The sequence below is a fragment of the Erpetoichthys calabaricus genome, chromosome 9 (assembly GCF_900747795.2).
Source record: "Erpetoichthys calabaricus chromosome 9, fErpCal1.3, whole genome shotgun sequence".
Classification (NCBI taxonomy): domain Eukaryota; kingdom Metazoa; phylum Chordata; class Cladistia; order Polypteriformes; family Polypteridae; genus Erpetoichthys; species Erpetoichthys calabaricus.
Window position 1 is genome coordinate 2,593,631 of NC_041402.2, and position 27,385 is coordinate 2,621,015.

Here is a 27,385-nt window from a genome sequence, read left to right on the forward strand (position 1 = left end):
TTGTTTGGCGTCCACAAGAGGACAGCAATGTCTGATTAACACTAGAATCCCCGAAGCCTACAAAAAAAGTTATAATGCTGGGCCACTTTAAATTCATTTGCATCTCTTCATCAGCCTCTTTGTTTTGCAAATGTGTCAATCAGCACAAGCAGCAAACAGTCTGCTATCCCATCACAACCTCCACCGCCTCTGAAGTGAGCTGCAAAATCCTTAGAGCTCAAGTCTGTTTATCTGGGTGTGAAGTGCCTTGAGTTGTACAGGGTAAATAATATAATGTTATTTGAAATACATACAGTTGACGTGTGTTCCATGTCTACAATAATCCGTGTAAATGTAGGATAATAGGAAATGAAAGGCAAGATGTTGAACACTGTGGCCTGTGTTAAGACAGTCAACTGTGCAGTGAACGTCTATGCGTCACGTGATGCGCCGTCCACAAGAGGGCAGCAATGTCTGATAAATGAAGGAAACAAGAAGCACAAAGAAAGGCGGATGTAAGGCCTGACAGATCCACTCAACAGAAGTTCATAAATGCATGACACGATCGAAACAGATTGGCTTACATTTGTACCATTAAGCCCGTTTTATTTCTCTGCTAGTAATAATAATAATGAATTACATTTATACAGCGCTTTTCTAGCTTCTCAAAGTGCTTTACATAGTCATATGAAAAAGTTTGTGACCCCCTCTCAGCCTGCTTAATAATTGACTCTCCTTTCAACAATAAAGATAACAGTGGTATGTCTTTCATTTCCTAGGAACATCTGAGTACTGCGGTGTTTTCTGAACAAAGATTTTTAGTGACGCAGTATTTAGTTGTATGAAATTAAATCAAATATGAAAAACTGGCTGTACACCAATGCGGTCCCCTTGTCATTGTGCTGATTTGAATGCCTGTCACTGCTCAATGCTGATTACTTGGTGTGATGAGCTCGTTACGCCTTGAACTTCATAGACAGGTGTGTCCAATCAGGAGATATAAAGGGATTTAAGGTGGTCAATTACAACTTGTGCTTCCTTCCTTTTGACTCTCCTCTGAAGAGTGACAGCATGGGATCCGCAAAGCAACTCTCCAAAGATCTGAAAACAAAGATTGTTGAGTCTCCTGGTTTAGGGGAAGGCAACAAAAAGCCATCTCAGAGGTTTAAACTGTCAGTTTCAACTGTAAGGAATGGAATCAGGAAATGGAAGGCCACAGGCACAGTTGCTGTTAAACCAGCAGGTCTGGCAGGCCAAGAAAAATACAGGAGCGGCATATGAGCAGGATTGTGAGAATGGTGACAGACAACCCACAGATCACCTCCAAAGACCTACAAGAACATCTGGCTGCAGATGGTGTATCTGTACATCGTTCTACAATTCAGCACAATTTGCACAAAGAACATCTGAATTACAGGGTGATGAGAAAGAAGCCCTTTCTGCACTCACGCCACAAACAGAGTTGCTTGTTGTATGCCAATGACTAATTACTCGCTGTAATGTAAAATAATTAGTAAATTGTACATCTGTATCTCCATATGCGAGCGGCAGAACCGCAGAGAGGCTGGTGTGTAGCGCAAGCACGGGGGTTGGCGAGCGAAGTGAGCAGAGGGCAAAGCCCCCTAGTGATTAAGAAAAGAAAATGATATAAGGGAAGTAAGAAACAAAAACAAAGAGTACAAAAACATTAAAATGTTCAAAATAATGTATAACCAATAACAGACAGATTAAAGAAAAAGACACTTGAGGCAGGGATAAAACCGTCCACTGCTGAAGTAATCCATTACAGTAATCATTTAAAATGGGGGGCACTCGATTCACGGACGGTCAGCATCACTTAATATTTGTGTCATACGGCATCTTCTACCATCACATGCTTCAAGAGCGGCCCCACATCTGGCTGGACATACCTAAAACATTTTATAAATGCAGCGTTCGTGTCTCGGAGGTTCCCCATGGTGGTTTCCAGCTTCTGCCTGAATTGCCGGAGACGCGCCTGGATGGCGCCCATGTGTGAATCCAGCTCGGAGCTCAGAGAGCCAAAGAGCGCTTCCACCCTGCGGGGAGACAGATACAAACATATAGTGTAGTCGGCAGGATTCTACACTTTCTCCACATACTCATTTAGTCCACCTACTCATTCACATCTACAAAGGTCAAGAAGGAAGTGAAACTCACTTTTCTGACTTGGTAGCGTTCACGCAGATCGCCTCCATGCTGAATATATGCTTCCGGAATTCACTGGTTGAAGTCTTTTCTTCTTCGCACAGTTCAGTAAACTCGTTTTTGATGTCGTTTAAAGCCTCGGTGACACCTTTACAGTGTCGGTGAACTCGATCTTTGTGGATCAGAAGCTCCGCTGCATAAAAAAGTCAGACAAGTCGCCGGTTAGTCAAAGAGCAGAAGTTATGATGGACGTTGTTTATTCATTTTTATGAGCTTTGCACATACTGTGGAAATAAAGTATTTGCCATTCTGGGAATTTTTGGCCTCAGGGAATCTGTTTCTGATGTAAGTTTTGTGTTTAAAGTCTTCTAAGGAAAGTTATAATTTTGTCATCAGTATTAGAAAATGGCCAGGACCATTTTCTGTTATTTGCTGTTGTCGTTTCCATGCGGATTTTACCCAGAAGGCACTAAGATATGTGCCACACGTGATGTCACCCAAACGACCATATAAAGGCTGGCACACACATCTCTTAATTATCTGAGACTGGATATCGAGAGTTTTCAGTATTTTGTTCCTATTGTGTAACTCTTTGGTGATAAGACATATCTTTGCAAGGGTATTTGATTTTTGGCTCAGCGTTTAGGATTTGTTTGAAAGATTATATTGACTTCCTTGCTATGAACTCGGCACATTTTCTCCTCTCTTGGTCCTTTCATTAAAAAGAAACAGAACAGCAGGGTGCAGATTGGTTGATGGATAAAAGCCAACCATTTCATTAACTGCTCTCCTCGCTCCCATTTTTGGAGAACCTTAGAGGCGTAACATGGAGACGTTTAATTTGTGCCCCATTAACAAAAGAGATTTGATTTACTGTATTTATTCTACGTAGCCTTCATAAAAAATGAAAATACAGGAATTAAGATTCAACCAGGATTTTTGTCTCTGCGCTCTGTTTTCTTTCGTTAGATTTGTTCATTTTGGTCATTTGTTTCTGTTAATTCCTATCATTAGTTGTTATCATCCAATGTGTTTACATTTTCCCGTTATCATATTATTAATTATTCTGTTAGTCATCTTTCGAGGACACCAACATGTTGAGAAAAAGAGGGCGGGACTTCCTGATGCTCAGCCTATAGAAAGTCACGGGGTCCTTCAGTTTGGCGCTGAGGCATTAGTTGATGTTCATTGTGGAAGAATGATTTTAGGGTAACATAGCATTCATCTTAAAGAAATAGCATAAAGGGTTAATAAATGTCAGAAACCTTTACAGGCACATCTGGAAACCAGAGAAAGGACAAGTGAACATCAAAATGTACTGAAAGATGGCTACGAGATGACAAAGAAATCAGCAGATGTCCTGTAAAACAGCCAGAATGGATGAAATTTCAAGGGTGGTGGGCAAGAAGAACCACAATATAATATAATAGACTTTTATTTTATACATAAGTCATTTGGGCGTAAAACAACCAGAGTAAATGTATGCATTGATTAACACTGTATGTAAATTCAATAGTTTATGAAATGATCTTCTGTTCTCTGATCATTCTGACTCTGCTAAAGCATTTTGCCGAGGAGTAATTAAAAGATACCATGAACAGCTTGTTTCCTGCCTGATTACTGATTTGTTCTTTTAGAGGATAAGTTTCTCTCTTTAATTACGATGTTGATTTCTACCACATCATCTCCTTCCGAATTCTGATATTTTCTGTTAATGCTCTCTTTCAATTCTTCTCATTTTTTTTCTCATTTATTCTTTTGTTTCCAGCTTATTGGATTGCAAACCTCTTCTGGTCACGGAGGGTATGTTATTTACCTGAAATGGCCAGAGTTGTGCATGAACTAGTTCAAAAGTGTGCCTTCATTGAACAAGCTCATTTTTCTAAGAACGGTGAACTTAATGTAATTTATTTGCAAGTGAAGAACTTGAATGTGTATGTGACATTCTCGATCTGGAGTAGGTCCAGATTAAACGTTTCGCCTTACCCTGTGTAGCCGCTGAAGTACAAGGCGAGATCGAGCGCAGGTAAAATGCTTGCCGAATGAAATCTCTCAGTCCAAAAGTTTGTTTTAAAGTTATTTAGTGAAAATTAAAGGCAAATAATCCACACAAGAATAAAATAGTTACACACGTAGAATAAAAGGCAAAAAAAAAGGAAAAATGGATCTTCTTTAAACGTAGCTTTTCTTGAGAAACTTTAGTTATTTCTGTACTTAAAAGTTCTTAATTTCTTCTTCTGTACGCCTTAAGCGTACGGCTTTGCACTTAAATAAGCACAAGTTACTTCACACACTTAAAAGGTCCATAGGTTCGTGGCACGGGCACGGTTTAAAACCTTGTGCCCTCTACACCTTACACATGGCAAGGCTGGTCACTACCTGAAGATTAATATTAAGTCAAAACTATTAGAAATGGCAAGAATATACCAATACAATTTTACTTATGGGGGTTATAGGAACCTCCCATACTGTAAATTATGCTTTGTCATCTAGTAAAATATTTATGTAACTAGGAAAATGGCTCTTACACCCTGTAATGTAGGAGTGGAGCCGAATCCAAATACAGTATACAGTAAGCACAAATAGTGGCTGTTTACGAATATTTATTTCGTACAAATTTTTTGCCATTTATTTGTATTCGAAAAAAATAACGTGAAATCAAATCGCCGCTGTCTGTGTCTGCCTGCTTGTGCCTACGCTGCTCCCCCACTAACACGAGCACGCGGTGAAGCTCCGCTTTTGCTTTTAGGAAAACGTTGTACTTCGCAAGGCCACTTTATATTTTTCCCCATTGAACATGCGATATGTGATATGTGGGCTTAGGGCTTTCTTGGAAAACCGCCTGGAGGTCGGCCGGACATGAATCATTGAACTCTATCCCCTCCTACACGCCCTCTCAAACCGCCGACCGGCCAGGTACATCCTGTAAATAGCCCAGCCAGTATTTGCACAACAATCGCTATACGAGTTGCCGTGATAATGTCGGATGAGAAAAATCGAACAGCGAATCAACATCAAATTTCTCGCAAATTATCTCTTTTTCCGTAAAGCAGTTTTTGATTGACAAAAACATTTCTGTCCTCCCTATTTGCCCGATTTAGCTCCCTGTGATTTTTACTTGTTCTCGAAAATCAAAAGTAACCTGAAGGGAAGACATTGTTCTTCAATGGATGAAGTGAAGACAGAAACGGCAACCCTGTTGAAGAGCCTCAAGCAAGAAGACTTCCAGGACCGTTTCAATCAATGGAAGATACGTATGGAGTGGTGTGGAGATCGGCACGGGGAGTATAGAGAAGGGGACAATGGTTAGAAGGCTGTAATTCATCAATACATATATAGTTATTTTTGCGTCTCTCCTCATACCTTCATACTGTAGTTTGATTCCTAAACTGTACTTAAGAGCAGAAGCGGGTAGCACTTGTTTCTTTTTTCCCATATCCTTTTTTTTAATATTAAAATGTCTTTTTTTCCATAAACAAAACATGAATATGAATCTCCATGCACTTCACTTACCGGCACGGACATTGTGAATGTCCAGCTCAATCCTCGTCGCCCTCGGCTCATGCAGGTGTAAACGCACTTGTAGTTCATTCCGGAATTCGTCCGTTTTTGCATCAGTGAAGATCTTGGAGTTCAAATGGGTCGTCATGTGCCACTGGTCGAGATGTTCAAAAAACTCTCCTCTAATGCTGCAAAGTCAAATGAACAAACGTCTGAAGACACTTTAACTCATTTATTATTATTATTATTATTATTTTTTTAAATATCTTAAAATATGATGTAGAAATCTGGGTTCCTTATTCAGTGTCTATTCTAAAAACTGAACAAGCCCAGTGTGACTGCTAAAGTCGACTTTGCCTTTCTTCAACGTCAAACCCTTCCCACCCTGGGTAGCCTGTTTTAACCGCACGTACCGTCTGATGGTGTCCATCAGCATGCTGTCAGTGAACAGCACCAGCTCGGTGTATGGAGACGGGCACTCAGGGTCTTGGCACAAAATCACAGGTGGAGCTGGCTTCAGGACAGCATAGCGCCTTCCATCTGACGTGGTGAAAATCTCAGCGGGTACGTCGTTCAATTCAGAGTCCTCCTAGGAAATGAATGACAGGAATTCCAATCATTTTAAAGAATAGTAAGCAAGGATGCCAGCTAAGGGTGACTAATTCTGTTTAGGGAATTTGGGAAGGGATAAAGGATTGGAGTGACATGGAAGCTCCTCAGATTCACAGATGGCCTCCTTACTCATGCATGCTGAGATATTGGTGGGACTATTTTCTGATGAGATTCTTTATATACCATTTCAATTTTATTCCATTTCCACAATGACATACTCAGAATCCCTTGGGATGCGCAACACTTTTAACATCAGAGGAGCGACAGTACAAATGGTCAACCTGGTTAATTCTGGGTTATCTGAATTTGATGATGAAACCCAAAAGACTCTGTGACTTTCTAAAAGATCCTTCGTTATTCTCATGAAAGATTGGCTTGATTTTTACTTTCTTGTATATGAAGTGTAGGGAAAGTATTGTAATCGCACAAAGATTTGATGTCGAGATTTTGGTATATCTCAGTGTTTTAGACCTCCCTGACTTTCTTGCATACGAAATATAGGGAAAGTATTACAATCGTCCAAAAATTCCATTTCAAAATTTTGAAGAATCTCAATGTTTTAGACTTTTTTGAAATTATATCTGTGTGTCTGTCTCTGTGTGTTGTTATATTATTATAATAACTATTCATGGTGGCTCTAAAATCTGTACTAACCCCTACTCTCTCTTCTGTTTCCTTTTCCGGTGTCCTTTTGGGGGTGGCTTGCGTCACCACCATCTACTCTAAGTACCATGATGTTCCGAAAATGATGGATGGATTAAAAGCCAGAAGTCTGTATGTCTATCATCATCATCAAGTGACTCCGTGAGAACCCTAACTACAAAGAGGACTATTTCATTTATGTTAGGTAGAATGCCCAGAGGGGACTGGGTGGTCTCGTGGCCTGGAACCCCTACAGATTTTATTTTTTTCTCCAGCTCTCTGGAGTTTTTTTTTTGTTTTTTCTGTCCACCCTGGCCATCGGACCTAACCCTAACCCTAACTCCTTTTCTATGTTAACTAATGTTGCCTTATTTTAATTTCTTATTTTGTATTTTATTTTTCTTTTCTTCATTATGTAAAGCACTTTGAGCTACTTTTTATATGAAAATGTGCTATAGAAATAAATGTTGTTGTTGTTGTGGCAAGCGGCTGGGAGTGGTACTCAGCTGGGACGCCCAGAAGGACCAAAGGAGGGCTTACACCTCCTCCAGACCATTAGGGGGCAACAGTCCTGGTGGCTTTGGGGACCATGGGAACAGAGCTTAGAAGCTCAACCCTATAGGGGCCCGTGGTCACCACCAGGGGGCGCCCCAATGCCTGTGGAGCTCTGGCCCTCAGCACTTCCGCTACACCCGGAAGTGCTGGGAGGAAGAAGACCAGGCACACCCGGAGTGCCAGCGGAAGGTTATCGGGAGGCACCTGGAGTACGTCTGGGTGAGCTTAAAAGGGGCCGCCTTCCTCCATTCGACGGCTGGAGTCGGGAGGAAGAGGATGGAGCTCGGAGGAGAGGAGTGGAGGCGGACCAGACGACAGAGAGAGGCATTGTGAAGAGGCCTGGACTTTGTGGGTGATGGTGTAGGGGCACTGGGTTGTGCTGTGTTTCCTTTGTAAATATTGTAAATAAACCGTGTGTGGTGATGTACAACGATGTCTGCCTGTCTGTGTCTGGGCTGTTCCCCACAGTGTGTAAACATGATAACATGAGGACGCTTTCACTTTGGTCAACTAAATGTTACATTCATGTATTAGGTACAAAATGTAGATTTCTATCAATTTTTGGGCTATTTCCGCTAAGTGGTACTTTACCTTTTATTCATTCAGCTGCAGAGTCCGATTTATTGAACTTTACTTTTATAATAATTGTACAATATATTATTAATTTGATTTGATTTGTTGTTAATGATTCTTTAATGTACATAATATAAAAATAGAATCATTGTCTTGCGGTTTACTCCTCAAATATTCATCGCCATATCTGAGTATACGAGAAAATCCTGGGGAGACCCACTCCTGATTTTTACTTCTGACTTCGTAATGTATTTATTCTTTTTATTTGATTATGCGTATCTCCCAGTTTTTATCATCCCGTTTGTTGCGAAGCATTAGGTAACATGTGATGAAGTTTTCCCATTGAGTAAGGATTCTTGCAGGTTACCAAGATTAGGCGATGTACTCGCAATGTAGTGTGGTACATCACCATCAGTCTGATCCCGTCTGAAACAACTTTGAACACGGCTGTCAAAGAATTTGGATTTTGGAGTGGAGGAGGAAATGTTTGCTTCCTAAGGTGGTCAAGCAAGTGTCCACTATGATATTAACTTAACATAGTCTAGAAATGCTACCGATATTCTTCTCATTACAAACGTTTATCCCGTCATGTAAACTGAAATATTTTCCTGTGCTTATAATAAATATTTTAATACCAGGTATAAGATTTCTGAGCACCACGTAGGCAACAGCATTTTATAAAAGCCTTGTGTTCTCTCTCTGTGAGAGGTTCTTTGAGGTTTCTAATACATTTTTTCCTTTTAACAATCATTAATGTTATGATTAAATGTGGTTCAGCAATAGGCTTATCATTAGAAAGGTATACATTTACTAAAAAGTGAATTTTAAATTGATGATATGCTGCTGTCATCACAAATCTGGGCTTTCATTTGTCTCAACATTCGGCTCATGCAGGTATAAGCGCACTCGCAGTTCATACTGGTATTCACCCATTTTTGCATCAGTGAAGATCTGCTTTTTGAACAGACTCTGAATGTAGAAGTCACAGAAGAGAAGCAAAGAAGGCTACCTTAACATCTGCAACATCTGAGAGAGTCTGAGGAACATGAAGTGGAGAATATTAAAAATTAATGCAGTCAACTGCTAGCACTGCAATGACTAGCTCCTAAGGAGCCATTATACCTTATCAGAGGAGCAGCTCGTCTGAAGATGAAAATGGTGAAGAGGCAGAGAGGGGATAAAACTGACGTGTCAAGAATTTAGAACTGGACTGTCTCCATATATTAAGGAATGCTCAATCACTTTCATAATAAGATGGAGGTGTATTGTGGAGAGCCCTCTTAAAATTCTTATTCATGGACAGATTTCATCTGATTAATCAGACAGAGTGGAAAAAAATTCAGGAGGGGGACTGGATGTCTATGTGAACGAGCACTGGTGTAAAAGCAAGCATGTTAACATTAAAACTAATAATAATATTATTATATTTTATTTGTAAAATGTGTAATGCAGACACTGAAATATGGTCTTTCAGAATTCACCCCTGGTACTGCCTAGGGAGATACAGTAAGCTACATCATTACGATTAATGTTTAGATTCCTCCGTCATTTGTCACACAATCCTTTTTCATCTTGCCACATAATTGCATAGCAAAAACTAAAGTCTCCCCTAATATAACAAAATAGTGCGTGATTTTCAACATCGTTTAAAACATTTTGGTCTATGAAACCACGAAAATGATGTTCAAAAAAAATTTAAAAGAAGAAGGAACAGTCATAAAAAGTTAAAGTTGGCAGCCACATCTTGACCTTGTGGTGTTACCATAATGAAATATTTTGAGACCCAATTTGTTCCGATCGACTTATTTCTGCTCAAATGCCGCAGATCATCGTTTCTAACCGATTCTGGGGCTGGCAGGTCCCTCTGTATTCCTTTATCAATAACCTTGTGGTTGCCTGCCACGAGAAGAGGTGGCCAGGGAGGGGACAAGGACAGGAAGGCTTTTGTCTCAAAGTCACTGCCTGATGGGCTCTTCTCAATTTGCATTTCGCCAGCCCCCATTTCCACCACTGATCTAAACACGTTGGTATACTTTGGCAGTGGCTTGTGGTGCTAACTGCTTTGCTGGCGTGTTTTTGAGCATCTTTTTATCCTGATAGAACTCTACATTCTCTATTAGCTAACATACACAGATATCGAGGATTGTCACTCACTCTACTCTTGTCTGTGACGTCACATCATGTAAAAACCACTTTTTGTTTGGTTTAGCCTAAAAATGCACAAAACCTTCCATTTTTTCAGAAATTAAACATATTATTTTTGTGGTTGGATCACTGGAGGTCTGACAAAGGTACTCTTTGGGTCTGGGGGCACCATGATGCACACTTTAGTGACTGTAGCTCAGACTCTTCAAAGTGCTACATATTCCTGGTACCATGGTGATGTACAGATAAGGATTTGCTACAAAATTCACAAAAAACAAGAACCAGTCATCAAGGAGATGGAAGTGTGCCTACCGACTGCGTCCTGGGGACTCCAGAGGATTCACCGGTCACCGCTGCTCCATCGTCCTTTGTGGGCTCCGGATGTTCCTCTTGCTCCACACCTGTGACATTTTGCCCATCTAAGGTTACAACAATAATAAAGAGAAGTGACAATCGAGCAGGCTCTGTAGTCGCAGTCCTTCCGTTGTTGGCCCACGTGATCCCTGTGAGGTTTTTGTCTCAAAGATTTCTTAACAAGAGGATGACTTGTGTCTTCAGTCCAGATCCTCATTTGGGTGAAGCTGGTCCTGTTGGGTCGTGTCAGAAAAACTCAAGTACATCCCTGTTTTTATAGTGTTACTGCTTGCTTTCTTTTGAGAAGAACTCTCTTGGTGTGGCCTACTTCTTTGTTGGCACGCTAAGCTAATTCTATTATTTTTCTCAGCTTTAACTTAGTAAAATCTTTTTCAGACTTCAATAAAATGTTAAAAGTGTTTTTAATATTCTGAATGTCTGCAAAACTTACAATTAACAGATTTCTAAAACTGTATGAGCACTTCATATGCAATCATTCTGAACCTGTCAGACAACTTCAGGGCTCTTCTATCAGTGACACCTCCCCAAACCACAGGTTGGCACTGTCACATACTGACCAGAGGATCGATGAGAAACAAGAGATTCAGAAGGTAAAAATCCAACTTCTCTTTTATCAAAGCTAAAATCGTAATCCCAAACATGGTTGTCACACAGGAAGCAGAGGGTGATGGTGCGAGGAACCTCATCAGAATTGGCTGATGTTAAGAGTGGTGTTCCACAGGGGTCAGTGCTAGGGCCACTGCTATTTTTAATATATATAAATGATTTAGATAGTAATATAAGTAACAAGCTGGTTAAGTTTGCAGATGATACCAAGATAGGTGGATTAGCAGATAATTTGGAATCCGTTATATCATTACAGAAGGACTTGGATAGCATACAGGCTTGGGCAGATTTGTGGCAGATGAAATTTAATGTCAGTAAATGTAAAGTATTGCACATTGGAAGTAAAAATGTTAGGTTTGAATACACAATGGGTGGTCGGAAAATCGAGAGTACACCTTATGAGAAGGATTTAGGAGTCATAGTGGACTCTAAGCTATCGACTTCCCGACAGTGTTCAGAAGCCATTAAGAAGGCTAACAGAATGTTGGGATATATAGCGCCTTGATGTGTGGAGTACAAGTCCAAGGAGGTTCTGCTCAACCTTTATAATGCACTGGTGAGGCCTCATCTTGAGTGCTGTGTGCAGTTTTGGTCTCCAGGCTACAAAAAGGACATAGCAGCACTACAAAAGGTCCAGAGAAGAGCGACTGGGCTGATTCCAGGGCTACTGGGGTTGAATTATGAGGAAAGATTAAAAGAGCTGAGCCTTTACAGTTTAAGCAAAAGAAGATTAAGAGGTGACATGATTGAAGTGTTTAAAATTATGAAGGGAAATAGTCCAGTGGATCGAGACTGTTATTTTAAAATGAGTTCATCAAGAACACGGGGACACAGTTGGAAACTTGTTAAGGGTAAATTTCGCACAAACATTTAGGGTCTTTCAAAACTCAACTTGATGTTTTCTTGGAAGAAATAAGTGGATAGTACTGGCGAGCTTTGTTGGGCTGAATGGCCTGTTCTCGTCTAGAGTGTTCTAATGTTACCATTACAGCATTTCTTTAACCAGAATTTCCTATGAGGCCCACACCAAACAAACAAGAGTTGTGTTTCTAACCCAATCTCCGATGATCCAGAAATCAGCGGGACTGACCTTTCTTTGGCTGCGAAATTGATGTTACACCTCACGCTTGCCAAGCAAAGGTCCGTGGTGACCAGCCCAATAGCAGGCGGCACCTACTAAAGGGAGTCCGAAAATAATTTGAATCTGAGCGTTGGTAGGCTTTGCGCCAAGTTACCCAAACTATTCTCTGACATTTCAGTCATTATTTACCGCTCTGATGCTGATCTTTCCGATATATAAGAGGTCATTACGATAGCAACTGATGAGAAGCATTCATAATTAATTGTTGAATTACGGTATCTGAGAGTTCCTCTAGGGCAGCGATGGCTCGCAAACCCTCTTATTAAAAATTAAAAAATCAATATTATTTCAAGAAAATTGGGGGCGCCAAATACTTTGCACAAGGGTGCCACATACCCACTGCACAGCACTGCATAGGTGCAGGCTGCTGTGAATAAAACAATTATTTATTCAGAAAATATTACGTACATCATAATTATTAAATTTAAGTTAAAATTTTAATGGGATGGCTGCATCTGCTTTTCCTTAACCATTTGCGTTGAGCGGGCAATTTCACCACTTCAAAACACAAAAAATGTAAACTATGTTGTTTGTTGATTATCTGTACCCACCTTTAGCGCTCTTATTTGCTTCTAAAATAAACGAAAACTGTTCGCGAGTGTTTTGATTCTACGAGAGAATCGATAATTTTTGATTATGATAAAAATAACAAGGGCTGGTTTGTGCTGAGTGATAATGGTCCTCACAGGTGGCGCAGTGCTAGTGCTGCTGCTTTGCAGTAAGGAGACTGTGGAAGGTTGTGGGTTCGCTTCCCGATTCCTGCCTGTGTGGAGAGTGCTTTGAGTACTGAGAAAAGCGCTATATAAATGTAATGAATTATTTTATTATTATTATTTTATTTAACGGTGGGAAAACAATGCAGTGGGAGCAAATAATGGAACAGCGGATTAGTGGTCGGGTCTAGGTGGTAGGGGTAACGACGGAGCTCAGTCACTTACTTCTCCTCGGATGTAAAGGTTAATAATTATAAAAATATAAATAGTATAAATATGCAATCATTTCTCATGGTCCCACTGGAACTGGGGACAGCGGACCCCAGTTTGAGAACCGCTGCTCTTAGAAGGCCTCTTTCTCTTGCACGATTTGGCTCAAAAAAGCCTCATCATCTCATCACAGGCTTAAGTTTCAAGTTTGGTATTTTTACGTCCAGCCATTTTAACTCTTGTATGTCCTTAAGAAACTGAGTCACACAAACAGACACACACCCATCATTGAGATATTATTGTTTTTGGTATCAGGGGACCCTAAAATTTTGAGATCCGTTGAAAACCAGAGAACGAAATTTTAGGCAAAGCTAAAGCTTTCGCTCCTCCCCCATAGACGATAGGTTATGGTGGGCGAGGGCGCAATGCAAAAACATGAAAAGGACATAGCAGCGCTAGAGAAGGTCCAAAGAAGAGCGACTAGGCTGATTCCAGGGCTACAGGGGGTGAGTTATGAGACTAAAGACTAAAAGAGCTGAGCCTTTAAAGGCGATGAAGAGGAGACCTGACTGAAGTGTTTAAAATGATGAAGGGAATTAGTCCAGTGGATTGAGACGGTGACTTTAAAATGAGTTCATCAAGAACACGGGGACACAGTTAGTAAATTTCGCACAAATATTAAGAAGTTTTTCTTTACACAAAGAATGACAGACACTTGGAATAAGCGACCAAGTAGTGTGGTGGACAGTAAGACTTTGGGGTCTTTCAAAACTCGACTTGATGTTATTTCAGAAGAAATAAGTGGAGAGGACTGGCAAAACTTTGTTTGGCTGAATGGCCTGTTCTTGTCTAGAGTGTTCTAATGAAAAATATTTAAAGTCCAAAACATTGAATCAAAAAAAATGAGTAGAAATAAATCCTGCATGTTTCAAAATGAAAAAAGGAATTTAAAAACATTTTAAAAGCAAGAAAAAAACGAATCAGCACATCGTCATCTCATCACAGGCTTAAGTTTCGAGTTTGCTATTTTTACATTCAGCCTTTTTAGCTCTGGACCGTCCTCAAGAAACAGTCACACAAAGACACACACCCATAATCTAGTTATCGATGTTTTTGGTATCAGGGGACCCTAAAACAACGAGATCTGCTGAAAACCGGTGACCGACATTTTTGACGAATTTAAAGCTTTCGCTCCTCCCCCATAGATGACAGGTTATGGTGGGTGGCGGGGCAATGCAAAAAAATGAAAAATACTTAAAGTCCAAAACATTGACGCCAAACAAATGAGTAGAAATAAATCCTGCATGTTTCAAAATGAAAAAAGGATTTTAAAATCGTAAAATAAGCAAAGAAAAAAACAAATCAGCACATCGTCATCTCATCACAGGCTTAAGTTTCGAGTTTCCTATTTTTCCGTCCAGCCATTTTAGTTTGAGACCGTCCTCAAGAAACAGTGAAACACCGACACACACACACCCACCACCAAGATGACAATGTTTTCAGTATCAGGGGACCCTAAAACACAGACATCCGCCGAAAACTGGAGACCGAAATTTTTGACGAATTTAAAGCTTTTGCTCCTCCTCCATAGACAATAGGTTATGGTGGGCGAGGGCGCAACGTTAAAACATGATAAATATTTAAAGTCCAAAACACTCTTACAACAATAAGTAAGTTATCTGGAAGTGAACATCAAAAAGACAGTAGTCTACACGAGTCAACAGTCAAACTCTAACATTGAACTCGAGGAACAGTGAATATCGTGGACATGACGCTGCTGTGTATCCCAAGCGTTGAAAACATTTGCTCAGAATGGTGCATAAGGTGAAACTTGTGAATCATTCATTTCTGGAATTTCCCGTTTAAGATTTTCTGGCCATGTTAAACCGAGGATAACTGAAACTGCGGATATCTAATCTCCGGATATCGGGGTTCTCCAGTACATGGAGTGATGTTATGAACTCCGAGGATTCAGCATACCACACTTGTTGGCGTGCGTTTTCTTGTTGGATTTTCTTGATTAACAGAATCCTTGTTTTGTCCTCTGACTTTGATTTTTATTTTTGATCCTCCGTTTTGCTGAAAAGACAGGAGAATCTTTTGCTTAAAGAATGTAAACTTGACTTTGTTAACATGTCCTACTCTGCACAGGCAATAAGACTGTCACTATTTTTCAACATAAATCCAGAAGGAAGGGTAAGGTTTTGTAGGGAGGTTAATTAGGCAAGGAACAGTCAAGAGTTGATGACCTAGAAGGAGATCTTCAAAATGGTGGAGAGACCCAATGAAGATCTCAGTTGGGCCCTCATTACAAAAAGCTCTACATCTCACTGAGGACGGTGAACTGAGGGGGAGTGAAGTCCTAAAGTTGGTCCCATTCTTGGTGTTGGCACACCCTGTCATAGGGTCATAGAATGAGGCGGAGGTGTGAGAAAAAGGAAGAAGACTACTTGAGCCCTGAAAGCCCCCACAGCTGCTCTCCAAAGCCAAATTCATTATGGAGATGGTCAAAAAAACTGACCTGGCAGCCTGCAATCCTCACCTTGACCTTCTGATCCTGGGGCTGCGTCCTCATTTCTCTAAAAAGGCAGAAGAGACAACTTAATGAACTCTGCGCACGTTTATAAGCCCACATAGTAAGACGAGCAGCAGCACACAATGGCCAAGTCCCAGTGTCCCCCCCAGCCCTTGATGACACTTACAGCCGGTGACTCGTCCCTCACATTGAAGAAGTCCTTGACCACAGCCCCATAAGCCTGGAGCTCTTGAAGCACCATGTCTGGGTACAAACTCACAGCCGCCACCTGGCCTTCACAGAAGTGACCATAGCTGGGGAGGAAGATCAGAATACAGAAAATAAAAGAATAACGTCAATCAAGTCAAGAACCGTCAAAGAGCAGCCCCCCAAACTCAGTCCTTAGGATTACATCATTCCGATTTCTTTCAGGGAGTTTTGCGCCTTCTCCAATGTGCTTTTTAACATTTCCTCCGTGTTCTCCTGTCTCAGCTTATCCAACAGAATGTCCAGTTTGGCCTCCATCATCTGTGGACACACAAGAGAGCTGGTGTTGGTGACACGGCCCAGGAGTTGGGGGCCTACTTAGTTTGGAGGTCTCCTTTGTTTAACTCACCCTTCCCCACCCCACTGCCGTTCTCTGTTCTACCAGAAGGGAAAATCTGAATTAAAGATGGAGGGAGGAAGAGGCAAAGTCTTCAGAGAAAAACATGCAAAGGTCTGAGGCAAAACTTCAGGGGAGCCAAAATATCAAAGCCAACATGTTAACAAAACGTCAAAGTCAAAAAAACACACGCAAACATCCGGGCTTACCGCTAGATAACGACACGAATGGAGGAGTAAACGGGGAGTCCAAATGTTCTGACCGAGTGAAAGAAAAGCGGCCGGAGTCATTAAAGCAGGAAACGTCCAAACGAGCATCAAGTCAAAGAAAACATGCAAAAAATAAAAGGACTGTGGCCTCACGTGAAAAGTAGAAGAGCAAGTCAGGAAGAATTGACACGTCTGTGATAATCACACTGGGGTCTGCTGTGGGAGAAAGACGTGGTGTGTCTGTGGTCACCGTGGTCAAGTTCAACCTTCAGTAGTCTGCTTCTCTAGAGAGACAGACAGATATGAAAGATGCTACATATCAGATAGATAGATAGATAGATAGATAGATAGATAGATAGATAGATAGATAGATAGATAGATAGATAGATAGATAGATAGATAGATAGATAGATAGATAGATAGATAGATAGATAGATAGATGTCCATAAATATTTGGAGAGAGACGACTTTTTTCTAATTTTGGTTCTGTACATGACCACAATGAATTGTAAATGAAACAACTCCGATGCAGTTGAAGTGCAGACTTTCAGCTTTAATTCAGTGAGGTGAACAAAACATAAAAATGTGAGGCAACTAAAGCATTTTTATAACACAATCCCTTCTTCATTTCAGGGGCTCACAAGTAATTGGACAATTGACTCTTTGGCTATTTCATGGGCAGGTGTGGTCAAGTCCGTCGTTATGTCCTTATCAATTAAACAGATAAAAGGCCTGGAGTTGATTTGAGGTGTGGTGCTTGCATGTGGAAGATTTTGCTGTGAACAGACAACATGCGGTCAAAGGAGCTCTCCATGCAGGTGACAGAAGCCATCCTTAAGCTGTGAAAACAGAAAAAACCCATCCGAGAAATTGCTCCAATATTACGAGTGGCAAAATCTACAGTTTGGTCCATCCTGAGAAAGAAAGCAAGCACTGGTGAACTCAGCAACACAAAAAGACCTGGACGTCCACAGAAGACAACAGTGGTGGATGATCGCAGAATCATTTCCATGGTGAAGAGAAACCCCTTCACAACAGCCAACCAAGTGAACAACACTCTCCAGGGGGTAGGCGGGCGTATCGAGATCCAAGTCTACCATAAAGAGAAGACTGCATGAAAGTAAATCCAGAGGGTGCACTGCAAGGCGCAAGCCACTCATAAGCCTCAAGAACAGAAAGGCTAGATTGGACTTTGCTAAAGAACATCTAAAAAAGCCAGCACAGTTCTGGAAAAACATTCTTTGGACAGATGAAACCAAGATCAACCTCTACCAGAATGATGGCAAGAAAAAAGAATGGAGAAGGTGTGGAACAGCTCATTATCTAAAGCATAGCACATCTTCTGTAAAACACGGTGGAGGGAGGCAGTGTGATGGCTGCCAGTGGCACTGGGACACTCGTGTTTATTGATGATGTGACACAGGACAGAAGCAGCCAAATGAATTCTGAGGTGTTCAGAGACATACTGTCTGCTCAAATCCAGCTAAATACAGCAGTCACATTGATTCATGAAACAGATGGACAATGACCCAAAACATACAGCCAAAGCAACCCAGGACTTTATTAAAGCAAAGAAGTGGACAATTCTTGAATGGCCAAGTCAGTCACCTGATCTTAACCCAACTGAGCAGGCATTTCACTTGTTGAAGACCAAACTTCAGACAGAAAGGCCCACAAACAAACAGCAACTGAAAGTAAAGGCCTGGCAGAGCATTAAAAAGGAGGAAACCCAACATCTGGTGACGTCCAGGAGTTCAAGACTTCAGGCTGTCATTGCCAGCAAAGGGTTTTCATCCAAGTATTAAAAATGAACATTTGATTTCCAGTTATTTAATTTGTCCAATTACTTCTGAGCCCCTGAAATGAAGGGATTGTGTTCACAAAATGCTTTAGTTGCCTCACATTTTTATACAATCGTTTTGTTCACCCCACTGAATTAAAGCTGAAAGTCTGCACTTCAACTGCATCGGAGTTGTTTCATTTACAATTCATTGTGGTGATGTACAGAACCAAAATGAGAAAAAAGTGGCCTCTGTCCAAATATTTATGGACCTAACTGTAGATGAAAGGCACTATATAACAGATAGATAGATAGATAGATAGATAGATAGATAGATAGATAGTTCCTTTTCTATCTATCCATCTATCTATCTATCTATCTATTATATAGTGCCTTTCATCCATCTATCCATCATAGAGTGCCTTTCATATCTAGAGAATGCTGAGGGTCAATGGTAGCATTGCATGAATCCGACATCAGAATACGTAAAGGCCAAGCCCAGACTGCCTTCTGGGTATTCCGTTCTTGACTCACTCAATCAACATCAGGAAGCGCAGCCACCAAGCAGCATGCCTATCCGTACTTCTTTATGGAAGCTGAGTCCCATAAAGAAGTATGGAATCTGAAGAGAGTTGGATCTTCACGAAAAAACTCCCAACAAGCCTGAAGGTTGTCACCACTAAATGTTACAGAATCCTGGTGAACATCAGACACTTGGATGGAGTAACAAACGACTCCCTGTATGAAAGAATGCAAGTCGAAGCTTTGGCTCAAATCAGGCAAGTGAGATTCGATGGGCACTCCTTCAGGAAAGCAACACCCAAACTTATTAACCAATATGCGAGGACTATGGGAAGAGAAGCAGACACAGACCTCATTTGTCATACGACGACTGCATCAGCGAACTAGTGAATCGCAAAGTGCCAAGCAGCAGTTGGCAACAAAAGAGAAGCGGCTGCCAATCGAGAAAGTGAAGAAAGATTGTGACGGTCTGCAAACCCCTGGTATTTGCAGTCGAGTGATGATGATGATGATGATGAGCAGTGAGAGCACATGGCTTGACCTCTACACGACAGTTACTGCAGATAATCTCCACCCAAAATGGTGGTGCTCACAGGATAAACATAACGGTGATATGTCAGGACAATAATAAACATTTAGGACCTTGAAAATGATCCAAAATCAACCCTCTAATTCCTAATTGGGAAGAAAAAAATATGAAAGTACATGAGACTACAGCAAAGAAAAGTTCACGTATTCCAGTTCATAACACCAAACATGTAGATGTCAGGACAAGTGTGCCGCCATCTTACATACGGTCCAGGTGATCACATCACATGATGCTGCAACCTCTTTTGTTACGAGGTAGCAACGGGAGCACCGTTACCAACAGCAACCGGGATGCCACTATGCAAACTATACAAAATGATGACATCCGTAACAAACAAAATGGCGGCATGAAAAATAAACAAAAATATCGATGAAGAATACATATCGTCACGCACATGGGGGACAACCTAAGGGCTCTGGTGACGGTAATTACCCGCCAGACCAGGGGTTGGCGCTGTGGTCTAATGCCTGCTCTCTTCCTCCATCTGCAGAATGAAAGACTGCCAGCCACCCCATCGCTGACATCACTCCCACCTGGACCCGCCCCTTTGTGCTAAGTGACTATATAACTCGCAAATTGGCCATCTTTTTCTCAGTCCTGTTTTGACGCCATGTCTGGAAAGACGTCTCTGCAAACTATTGCATGCTGCATTACTGTAAATTCCTTCAAATGAAATGGGGTCACCAAGGCAGTGCCCAAACTCTTTCACTTTATTGTGTCTCCTTTTTAAAGTAAAAAATGGACAGATATTTCCAAAAATGACATCACGATATTCAATCACAAGAGTCTCCTCCCTTCGCCGTTTCTTTACCTGGTGTTCCTGCTCGTGGGCCTGTCGGATCTTCTCCAGTTTCTCTCTCAGGATTTCCTCCTTTCCTGCCAGCCCAGAGGTATGGCTGACCCAGAGCTCAGCAGTGTCTCTTATAAACTGACACAGGACGGTGGTCTTCTCACTGGTGTTCTTTGTCAATACCTCAAAGGCCTTCTACAAGGACAAGGAGAGAAACACGTCAAGTGAGTCCACCAGGGCGTTGTTCTGGATGACGAAGATGAGAGCAGGCCACATTCACCACCACCATCATCACCACCAAGCACGTCAACCAACGCTATAAGGGAATCGAAGCAAGCAGGATGAACCTGAGCACACAGCAAAGAGTCTGGATACTTGTAGGAATGACAGACTTGGTCATGATAGGACATCGAGTGTAGACTGATGGGTAAAATGGCAAATCTATCCACTAAAAACTAAACCTACAACCCAATAAAGGGCATAAAGTGAAGGGGTCTGAAGAATTTCTGAGTCTTGCATATACTTGTTCTCTGAAATGTTTTTATCAGTGGTGATGAAGACCTTGTGGCGCAGTGCTTAGAGCTGCCTCGCATTAGTGAAGTCCAGGTGGTTCAACACCTGCGCTTATTTATCAAGCGTCCCAGAATAGGAAAACGGGGCTAACTGGCTCAGAAATCCCATTCGACTCTTAACAGTAAGAATTAAACCATTTCAACATAGGAAGGTCCTCCAAGCTTCAGCAGAATTTAGGAGAGCTCATGAACCCCCTTAACTCGCTAGTAGATGGCGCCCTGGCAGAGATGGGCACACGCATCCTGAAAGGTAGAATGTTTTGGAAATGCTGGATGACAATGAACTCTTTGTGAGAGACGGCCAGCCTGGACGCCCCTAAAATGGGGGAAGGCAGCTACTTGTTGACACTGACTCCCCCAAAACACTAGTTGGCAGCTTCCCTAGAGTGTAGCAGTGCCCCAGATTCCCACAGGGCATCCTGGGAATTGGAATTTGGTTTCTCAGCCATGTTGGGTGCCGCCAGGGGGAACTGTCGAAGGACCTGGGGAGTCGTGCTTTCCCTAAAGTCCAGAAGTACTAGTGGATCATGAAGACGGAAGTCCCGAAGTACTTCTGGGCTGATTAAAGAACTTGAGTTCTCCATCTGACCCGGAAGTGCTGGCAAGTCACGTGGGAGGAAGAGTAGAAGCACTTCCTGGTTGGACACTATTTAAAGGACTGCTGAGAACTCCGTAGGCGAGCCAGAGTCGGGTGGAGGTGGACAAAGCTTGCTGGGAAGTGTGGAGGGGAAAAGAGAGAGAGATTTGAGTTTATTATTGTGCTTGGTGTTTCACTTGCCTGCAATATTGTGGCTGTGGTCCTTATGGCACTATTTATAGAAGAAAACAATTAAAATGCTTTTTATTGCTTTTACTTTGTGTCCTGAGCATCTTGTCTGTTGGGGTAAAAGGGCAAAAGCGACCCCTAGCGTCTTACATCGTAAAAAGATATCGATTTGACAGAGATGGAATAATATCCTATAAGTGACATTGCGGATGGACTGGCAGGCCAGCTGGGATGGAGGGTGGATCCTGGCCCAGGCAGGAGGCCATAATATAAGGACAACGTGGAAGGAGGCATAACCCGGCCAGGATGAGACTTTATTATTATCCCAGTTGGGGTGAAGGATTAATGGAGGGACTGGGGGAAGGTCGTTTCACAAGAGCAGGTCCTCCCCCTGGTGTAGAGGATGGCAGTGCTCTTCTGGAGTGGATGCCCACAGGGATCCATGGGAATTATAGTCCAGAAGGACAGCTCTGTCGGTGTCCTTGGGTGCCGCCGGACGGCACTGCAGTGAGTGGGACCACCTGTTTTGTATGCTTCTACCCTTCAGTACTATGGTACCGGAAGTACTCCTGGGTCCAACATAAAAGGAAGCCATCAAACCTCCTCCGGTTGAGTCGGGAGATAGCAGGTGACATTCAACTGGAAGAGGAAGAAGGAAGAAATGTACTGGTTTGGCTGGCATTTTTGTGTAATAGTGTTGGTGAAAAATAAAAAAAATATTTGATTTGAACCCAGAATTGTGTGAGGTAGCATTGTGCCTGAGGTTTGGAGCTCAGTGGTGCCCCCTTGTGGTCACGCTCTGTAACAAATCTTGTACATCTACACGAAGAGGCCATGTGCTGTCAGACAAAATGAAAAGTGCTGGTGACTTTACGCTTTCTGGCATAGCTATCATCTTGGTAGGTCACAACCAAGCACTTCTTGAATTTTGCTCCAAACTCCGAATGCCCTGACAACACGTGAAGTAATATGCAGATTCATACGCTTCCCCTCATTCCATGTGAGGTGCTATTAAAGCAGATCGGCACATACACATGAAGATCATTGCCCCAAATGTGGATGAGCGCCCAATATGTAAATTGCAAGTGATATCACAGTATCAACGCACGGGTGCTCATGGATGCAAACTGTGCTGTAGTAGCCAGGACAGAAGGTAGGAGGGGCTAGATGGCTGATTGACAGTGACATGTCACACAGCTACACTGAGCTCGACATTCGATCAACCCCTGGAACACTCCTGTTACACCTGACAAACCCCAGGAAGGTGCGAGACAGCAGACAGAGACATAGTTTTGGATAAACAGATCCTCGCAGAAGACAAGTGGGGATCAGGATCAGGGAGAGGCATAGCAGGGAACTCTGGGAGACGATCAGGAATACCGGACGAGTGATGGTGCAGTGCTAGTTTCAGTATGACTGTTGCTTTACAACAATACAGGCAGGCCAGCCGGCTTTGGTTGACTTACATCCATGATGTCGAGCTCTTTTTCCTGTTCAGTCTGACAGCTCCCAACCAAAGGCATGAACTCGGTGTCCACCGTCTGCTGGATTTCCTTTTCTGACAACAGACAGAACTTCAACATCTCCTCCTGCACAAAGTGAATAAAACAGTCCCAGAACTGGCAGTGAATGCAAACTGTGTTAACATCTAAATATATTAGAAATATCATCCATTAGCAAATATCACCGGGATCATAGCACTACAAGACATATCCAAAGGCGTCGTTCACATCCAGGAGTAAACACTCAACAGAGAGCCTAAGGCCTCAACACACAACAAAAGGAGGATCTCGAGTCAGTGGAAGGCCGTGGCGTTTGTAGGACCCGCCACAGTGGAGGAACACGAGCAAAATGGTGTCTAGAAAAGCCCAACAACATCACAAGTGTTCTGCGTCAGCCGGAGATGGAGAAACGTCGTAATTATAGGATCAGGAGATGAAATGTGCTCAAAGTACGTGTGCTAGGTTGTTCCCAAAAAGTCGAAAAGCTAGAAACGCTACATCAAAAAAATCAAAAACCATTAATTAATAATAATTAATTAAAAACCATTAAACCAAAAAGAAGTCAGAGAACAGAGGAGAGTTTACGCAAAGAATCGCACACCAAACGTTATTATTATCCAAAATTCAGATAAGCAGAAAACGTACGTGTTGACCTTATAGTTGGTCAAGCCAATGTCGTCACACGTCACGCATTCCCAGATTAGAGATTACCTAGAAGAGCCGACAAAAAAGTGTTGCCTGTAAACAACAGAAATGATGGTGTGGAGCGACACTAAAAATGATTGTGTACGTTTCTCTGCACTGTAGATAGAGAAAATGAACGTCAAACTCACCAAAATAGGCACAAAAACGAATAAAACACACCAGTCATAACAACAAGGATGGAAAGTTCACAGGCGACTGTGGGGAAGGCTGCAGAACAAGCATGGCTTTTAATGTCAGACCTCGCGTATCGACTCAGAATCATCACTGATGACAGCAAGTGGGGATAAAAAAGAGGAATTACAAAGCAATTGTAGGCCTCACCTTGTACTGATCGATACGAGCCAAACAGCTCTGCCAAAACTGCTCGTAGGACAAGTGGAGTCTAGCCATAAAGCACATGTTGACCTGATCTGAAACAAAGGAGACATGAGAGCCGTCGCTGGCAGCCGTCTAGCAGGGTCTGGTGGTGGCGATGGTCACGGCTGGAGTTACTCACCGATCTTCTCATTTACTTGGCACAGTGAAGAGCACCACTCTTCAACCATCTTGTTAGTGCACTGAGGAGGGACGATGGCACTGCGTGGAAAAGAAAAGGTGACACATGTAACCAAACTCAAGAAGGCAGCTGACATTAAAAAGAATAAATGAACAAATCAGTAAATGAAAAACGATTCGAATCCCATTCCAAGGTTCTCCCTGTGTCTCTATGGTTATTTCTCCGGTTTTCCTCCTAAATTCACAAGGCTGATTACTGTACATTGCCAAATGTTACTTAGTGGCAACGGTAAGGAAAGAGAGCAGAGATTGAGACAAAGTTCACTACCAAGAAGTCAAAACCAAATCATTAACTAAAAACCGAAGGTGAAAACCAACAGTAAAAGAATTCAGAGACAAAGAAACAACAACAATAAACGAACGCACGGCTACTTTTTGTGTTAATGCAAGAGAGCGGCGTTCGGAAAGAGTCACGGTCTCATCCTGCTGGGTATTTTCTTCTCTAAGTCAATTTTTTCACAAGTCTTCCTGGCCCTTTTGATTCAAATGTGCATTCGATTTGGAGGTTTTCTATCCCAAAGATTTTGGTGATACGTTTTTTCAATTTAGGGCTTCAAATATTTTGGATCATTTCTACTGCCATTTTGTGAGCTACCATTTCAGGGATACGTCCTCTGGGGTTGTGAACCATGAAATAAAGGTTCACCTTGAGGTCCTGTCCATATTTGAGCTTATGGATTCAAAAAAACAGGTCCTCACTATTACCTCTGTTAACGATCCACAGGATAAATTCCTGCATTGTCGGTTTTATTTACTCTGATTCCATCCATCCATTATCCAACCCGCTATATCCTATCTACAGGGTCACAGGGGTCTGCTGGAGCCAATCCCAGCCAACACAGGGCGCAAGGCAGGAAACAAACCCCGGGCAGGGCGCCAGCCCACCCCAGGACTCTGATTCCTGTCTCGTGTTTTGGGTTTGGTTGTTGTAATTCTTGATCTCCTGGTATCTGACCTGTCATTTGACCAAGGCTGTTCTCCTGGTTACCTTTAAACATCCTACGCATTTTCCTATGAAGCACGACAGATACCTGTCTCATTTACAGTATCTGTGCTTTTTATTCATAAATTTAGAAAACAAAATTTTGCAATCTAAGCTGTCTTATTTATTGAAAATGGTTTAATTATTTTAAATTTCTATATCATATTAAAATGTATTTTATTTGTTTTTTATGTTTTGTGCCCTGTTTTTCAGTATATTGAGCCTAAGGGTGTGGGGCCACCTGATATTGAAGCTTTAGGCCCCGCCCATCCAGTGCTATTTAAGACTCCAGCAGACCTCAAGATGGCTGACTTCTGCTCATCGGCTCTCGGTTTTGATTTCTGGATTCTTCCATTCTGGTGGTGCTTCTTTCTTCTGGCTTTCTTACAGAATTAGGTTCTTCCGATTGTCGACTGGTTTCTCTTTTGCCTCTAGATTCAAATGTATTTTTGCAAATAAACAAAATATTTGAAAATAAATCATTTTAATTTTTGGTACTTCAGGACCAGGATGTTATAATAGTAGAGTGTTTAAAGGCCTACAAATCTTGACTTTCTGTTCTAGGTAAAAACTTTTCTAATGTTCTAATATTTGGTTTCTTTTTAAGTTTTCTAGGCCGTATACTGTGTCTTCTTTGCCTTTTAAATTTGGATTTTTTTCTGATTATGATTTTGCACTTGATAAATGTATCAAAAAATACATTTATTCTCATTTTTGTTCAATACCATTTTGTTTTTCAGTGGTTTTAGTTTGTTTTGTGGTGTAGCTGTTAGGGCATCGCTATGGTAACCGGATCAGGCGACATCAACAGCTCAATGCTATTTCATTTCACCACTGTGCACTCTCAGGTCAGGTGTGATTTACATGTGCTTGAGGTTTTACCAAACCATAAGACTGAGTTTCCTCAGTTTCTGACTGACAGTTCATCTCTCAATTCTAATTTATGAAAGTACACATCTCTCTACCTCTTCTGAAGGCATAACACAGTTTTTTTATGGTTCATTTCATACGTCTGCCCCTTTTTACCTTATTAGGCCTCTGTAGGCCTCAAGCCTGCTTCTTAAGTTTAAGGTATGACTCCCCTCAGTGAAGCCTGAGGTTCAATTTTTTTCGACAAGCCTCATTTTAAGTATCAACAGTGGAAACACTCAGGTGATCAGGAAGAGCACATCGCTGACCTTCATTCTGTTAACAACGGTGACGTCAAGCATTACACACTCTTCGTCAACTGCGCACACCATCTTGTAACAACAATCCCACAAAATGGTGACATCTTTAACAATTCAACATGGCCCTGAGAGGTGATGTGAAGTAATTGACATTGAAATGAAAAGGTTAATTAATTCAGTGACCTAAAAAAACCATACATTAATACAAACAAGTCCACAAGGGTTATTATAGACAAATGCAAGTCGTACCTGAGTAACTTGTCACCAATGTGTGTATGTAAGGGAGTACAGGATGGGTCCTGCTTTGCTCCCAGTGCTGCCCAGATAGACTCTTGTACCTCGATGAACGCTGAACAAAATCAAAGAGTTCCGAGGATACCATGTTGTCACAAGTGAGGAATTCACCCCGAGCAATGGTCACCCCCTCAAAGTCACCACACATCCCCCAGAAATGTCACTGGCAGTAGCAGTAAAACAGGAGCCTCCACAGCAGAAAGCCACCGAGCCACAAAGAACAAGACCTTCAGGCCAAGAACAAGACCTTCAGGCCAGCAGCCGAAGATGTTTCTGACTTTGCAAGAAGTGACGTCACATGCAGCTGAAAATTCTTTCATGCTGACACACACGCGAGAATCAGGAGTGCCTCACAGGAAAGATTTTGGGTGTGACACCGTCACGCAATTTCCATCTTCATTATAATAAAGGGCAACACCCCTGGAGACTAGTGACATCACTGGCCCCGCCCCTTCTGCACCCTCCACTATAAAGCTTCCAGTCAACGTTCATACTGGAACCTGCTTGCAAAGAAGACACGACTCTTGGAAACAAAGCCATTTTGTCAGTCCAGGGAGCTCCACTTGACACTTCCACCTCCCTTAGCCATTATCTAGACACTTTTCCTCAACCA

General features: G+C 41.9%; 1 protein-coding gene across 1 annotated transcript in view; it reads right to left on the reverse strand.

The window, feature by feature from the left end:
• Positions 1 to 27,385, reverse strand: part of ccdc180 (coiled-coil domain containing 180) — a 114,270-nt gene that overhangs the window by 39,615 nt on the left and 47,270 nt on the right. The window contains exons 11-22 of the mRNA XM_028809082.2: positions 24,269 to 24,348; positions 24,094 to 24,182; positions 23,032 to 23,154; positions 20,249 to 20,422; positions 16,146 to 16,261; positions 15,921 to 16,047; positions 15,761 to 15,797; positions 10,486 to 10,592; positions 6,060 to 6,235; positions 5,659 to 5,834; positions 2,158 to 2,338; positions 1,890 to 2,036 (exon numbers count right to left, since the gene is read on the reverse strand). Coding sequence (XP_028664915.1) covers positions 1,890 to 2,036; positions 2,158 to 2,338; positions 5,659 to 5,834; positions 6,060 to 6,235; positions 10,486 to 10,592; positions 15,761 to 15,797; positions 15,921 to 16,047; positions 16,146 to 16,261; positions 20,249 to 20,422; positions 23,032 to 23,154; positions 24,094 to 24,182; positions 24,269 to 24,348 — 1,533 coding nt within the window. The remainder of the gene's footprint in view (positions 1 to 1,889; positions 2,037 to 2,157; positions 2,339 to 5,658; positions 5,835 to 6,059; positions 6,236 to 10,485; positions 10,593 to 15,760; positions 15,798 to 15,920; positions 16,048 to 16,145; positions 16,262 to 20,248; positions 20,423 to 23,031; positions 23,155 to 24,093; positions 24,183 to 24,268; positions 24,349 to 27,385) is intronic.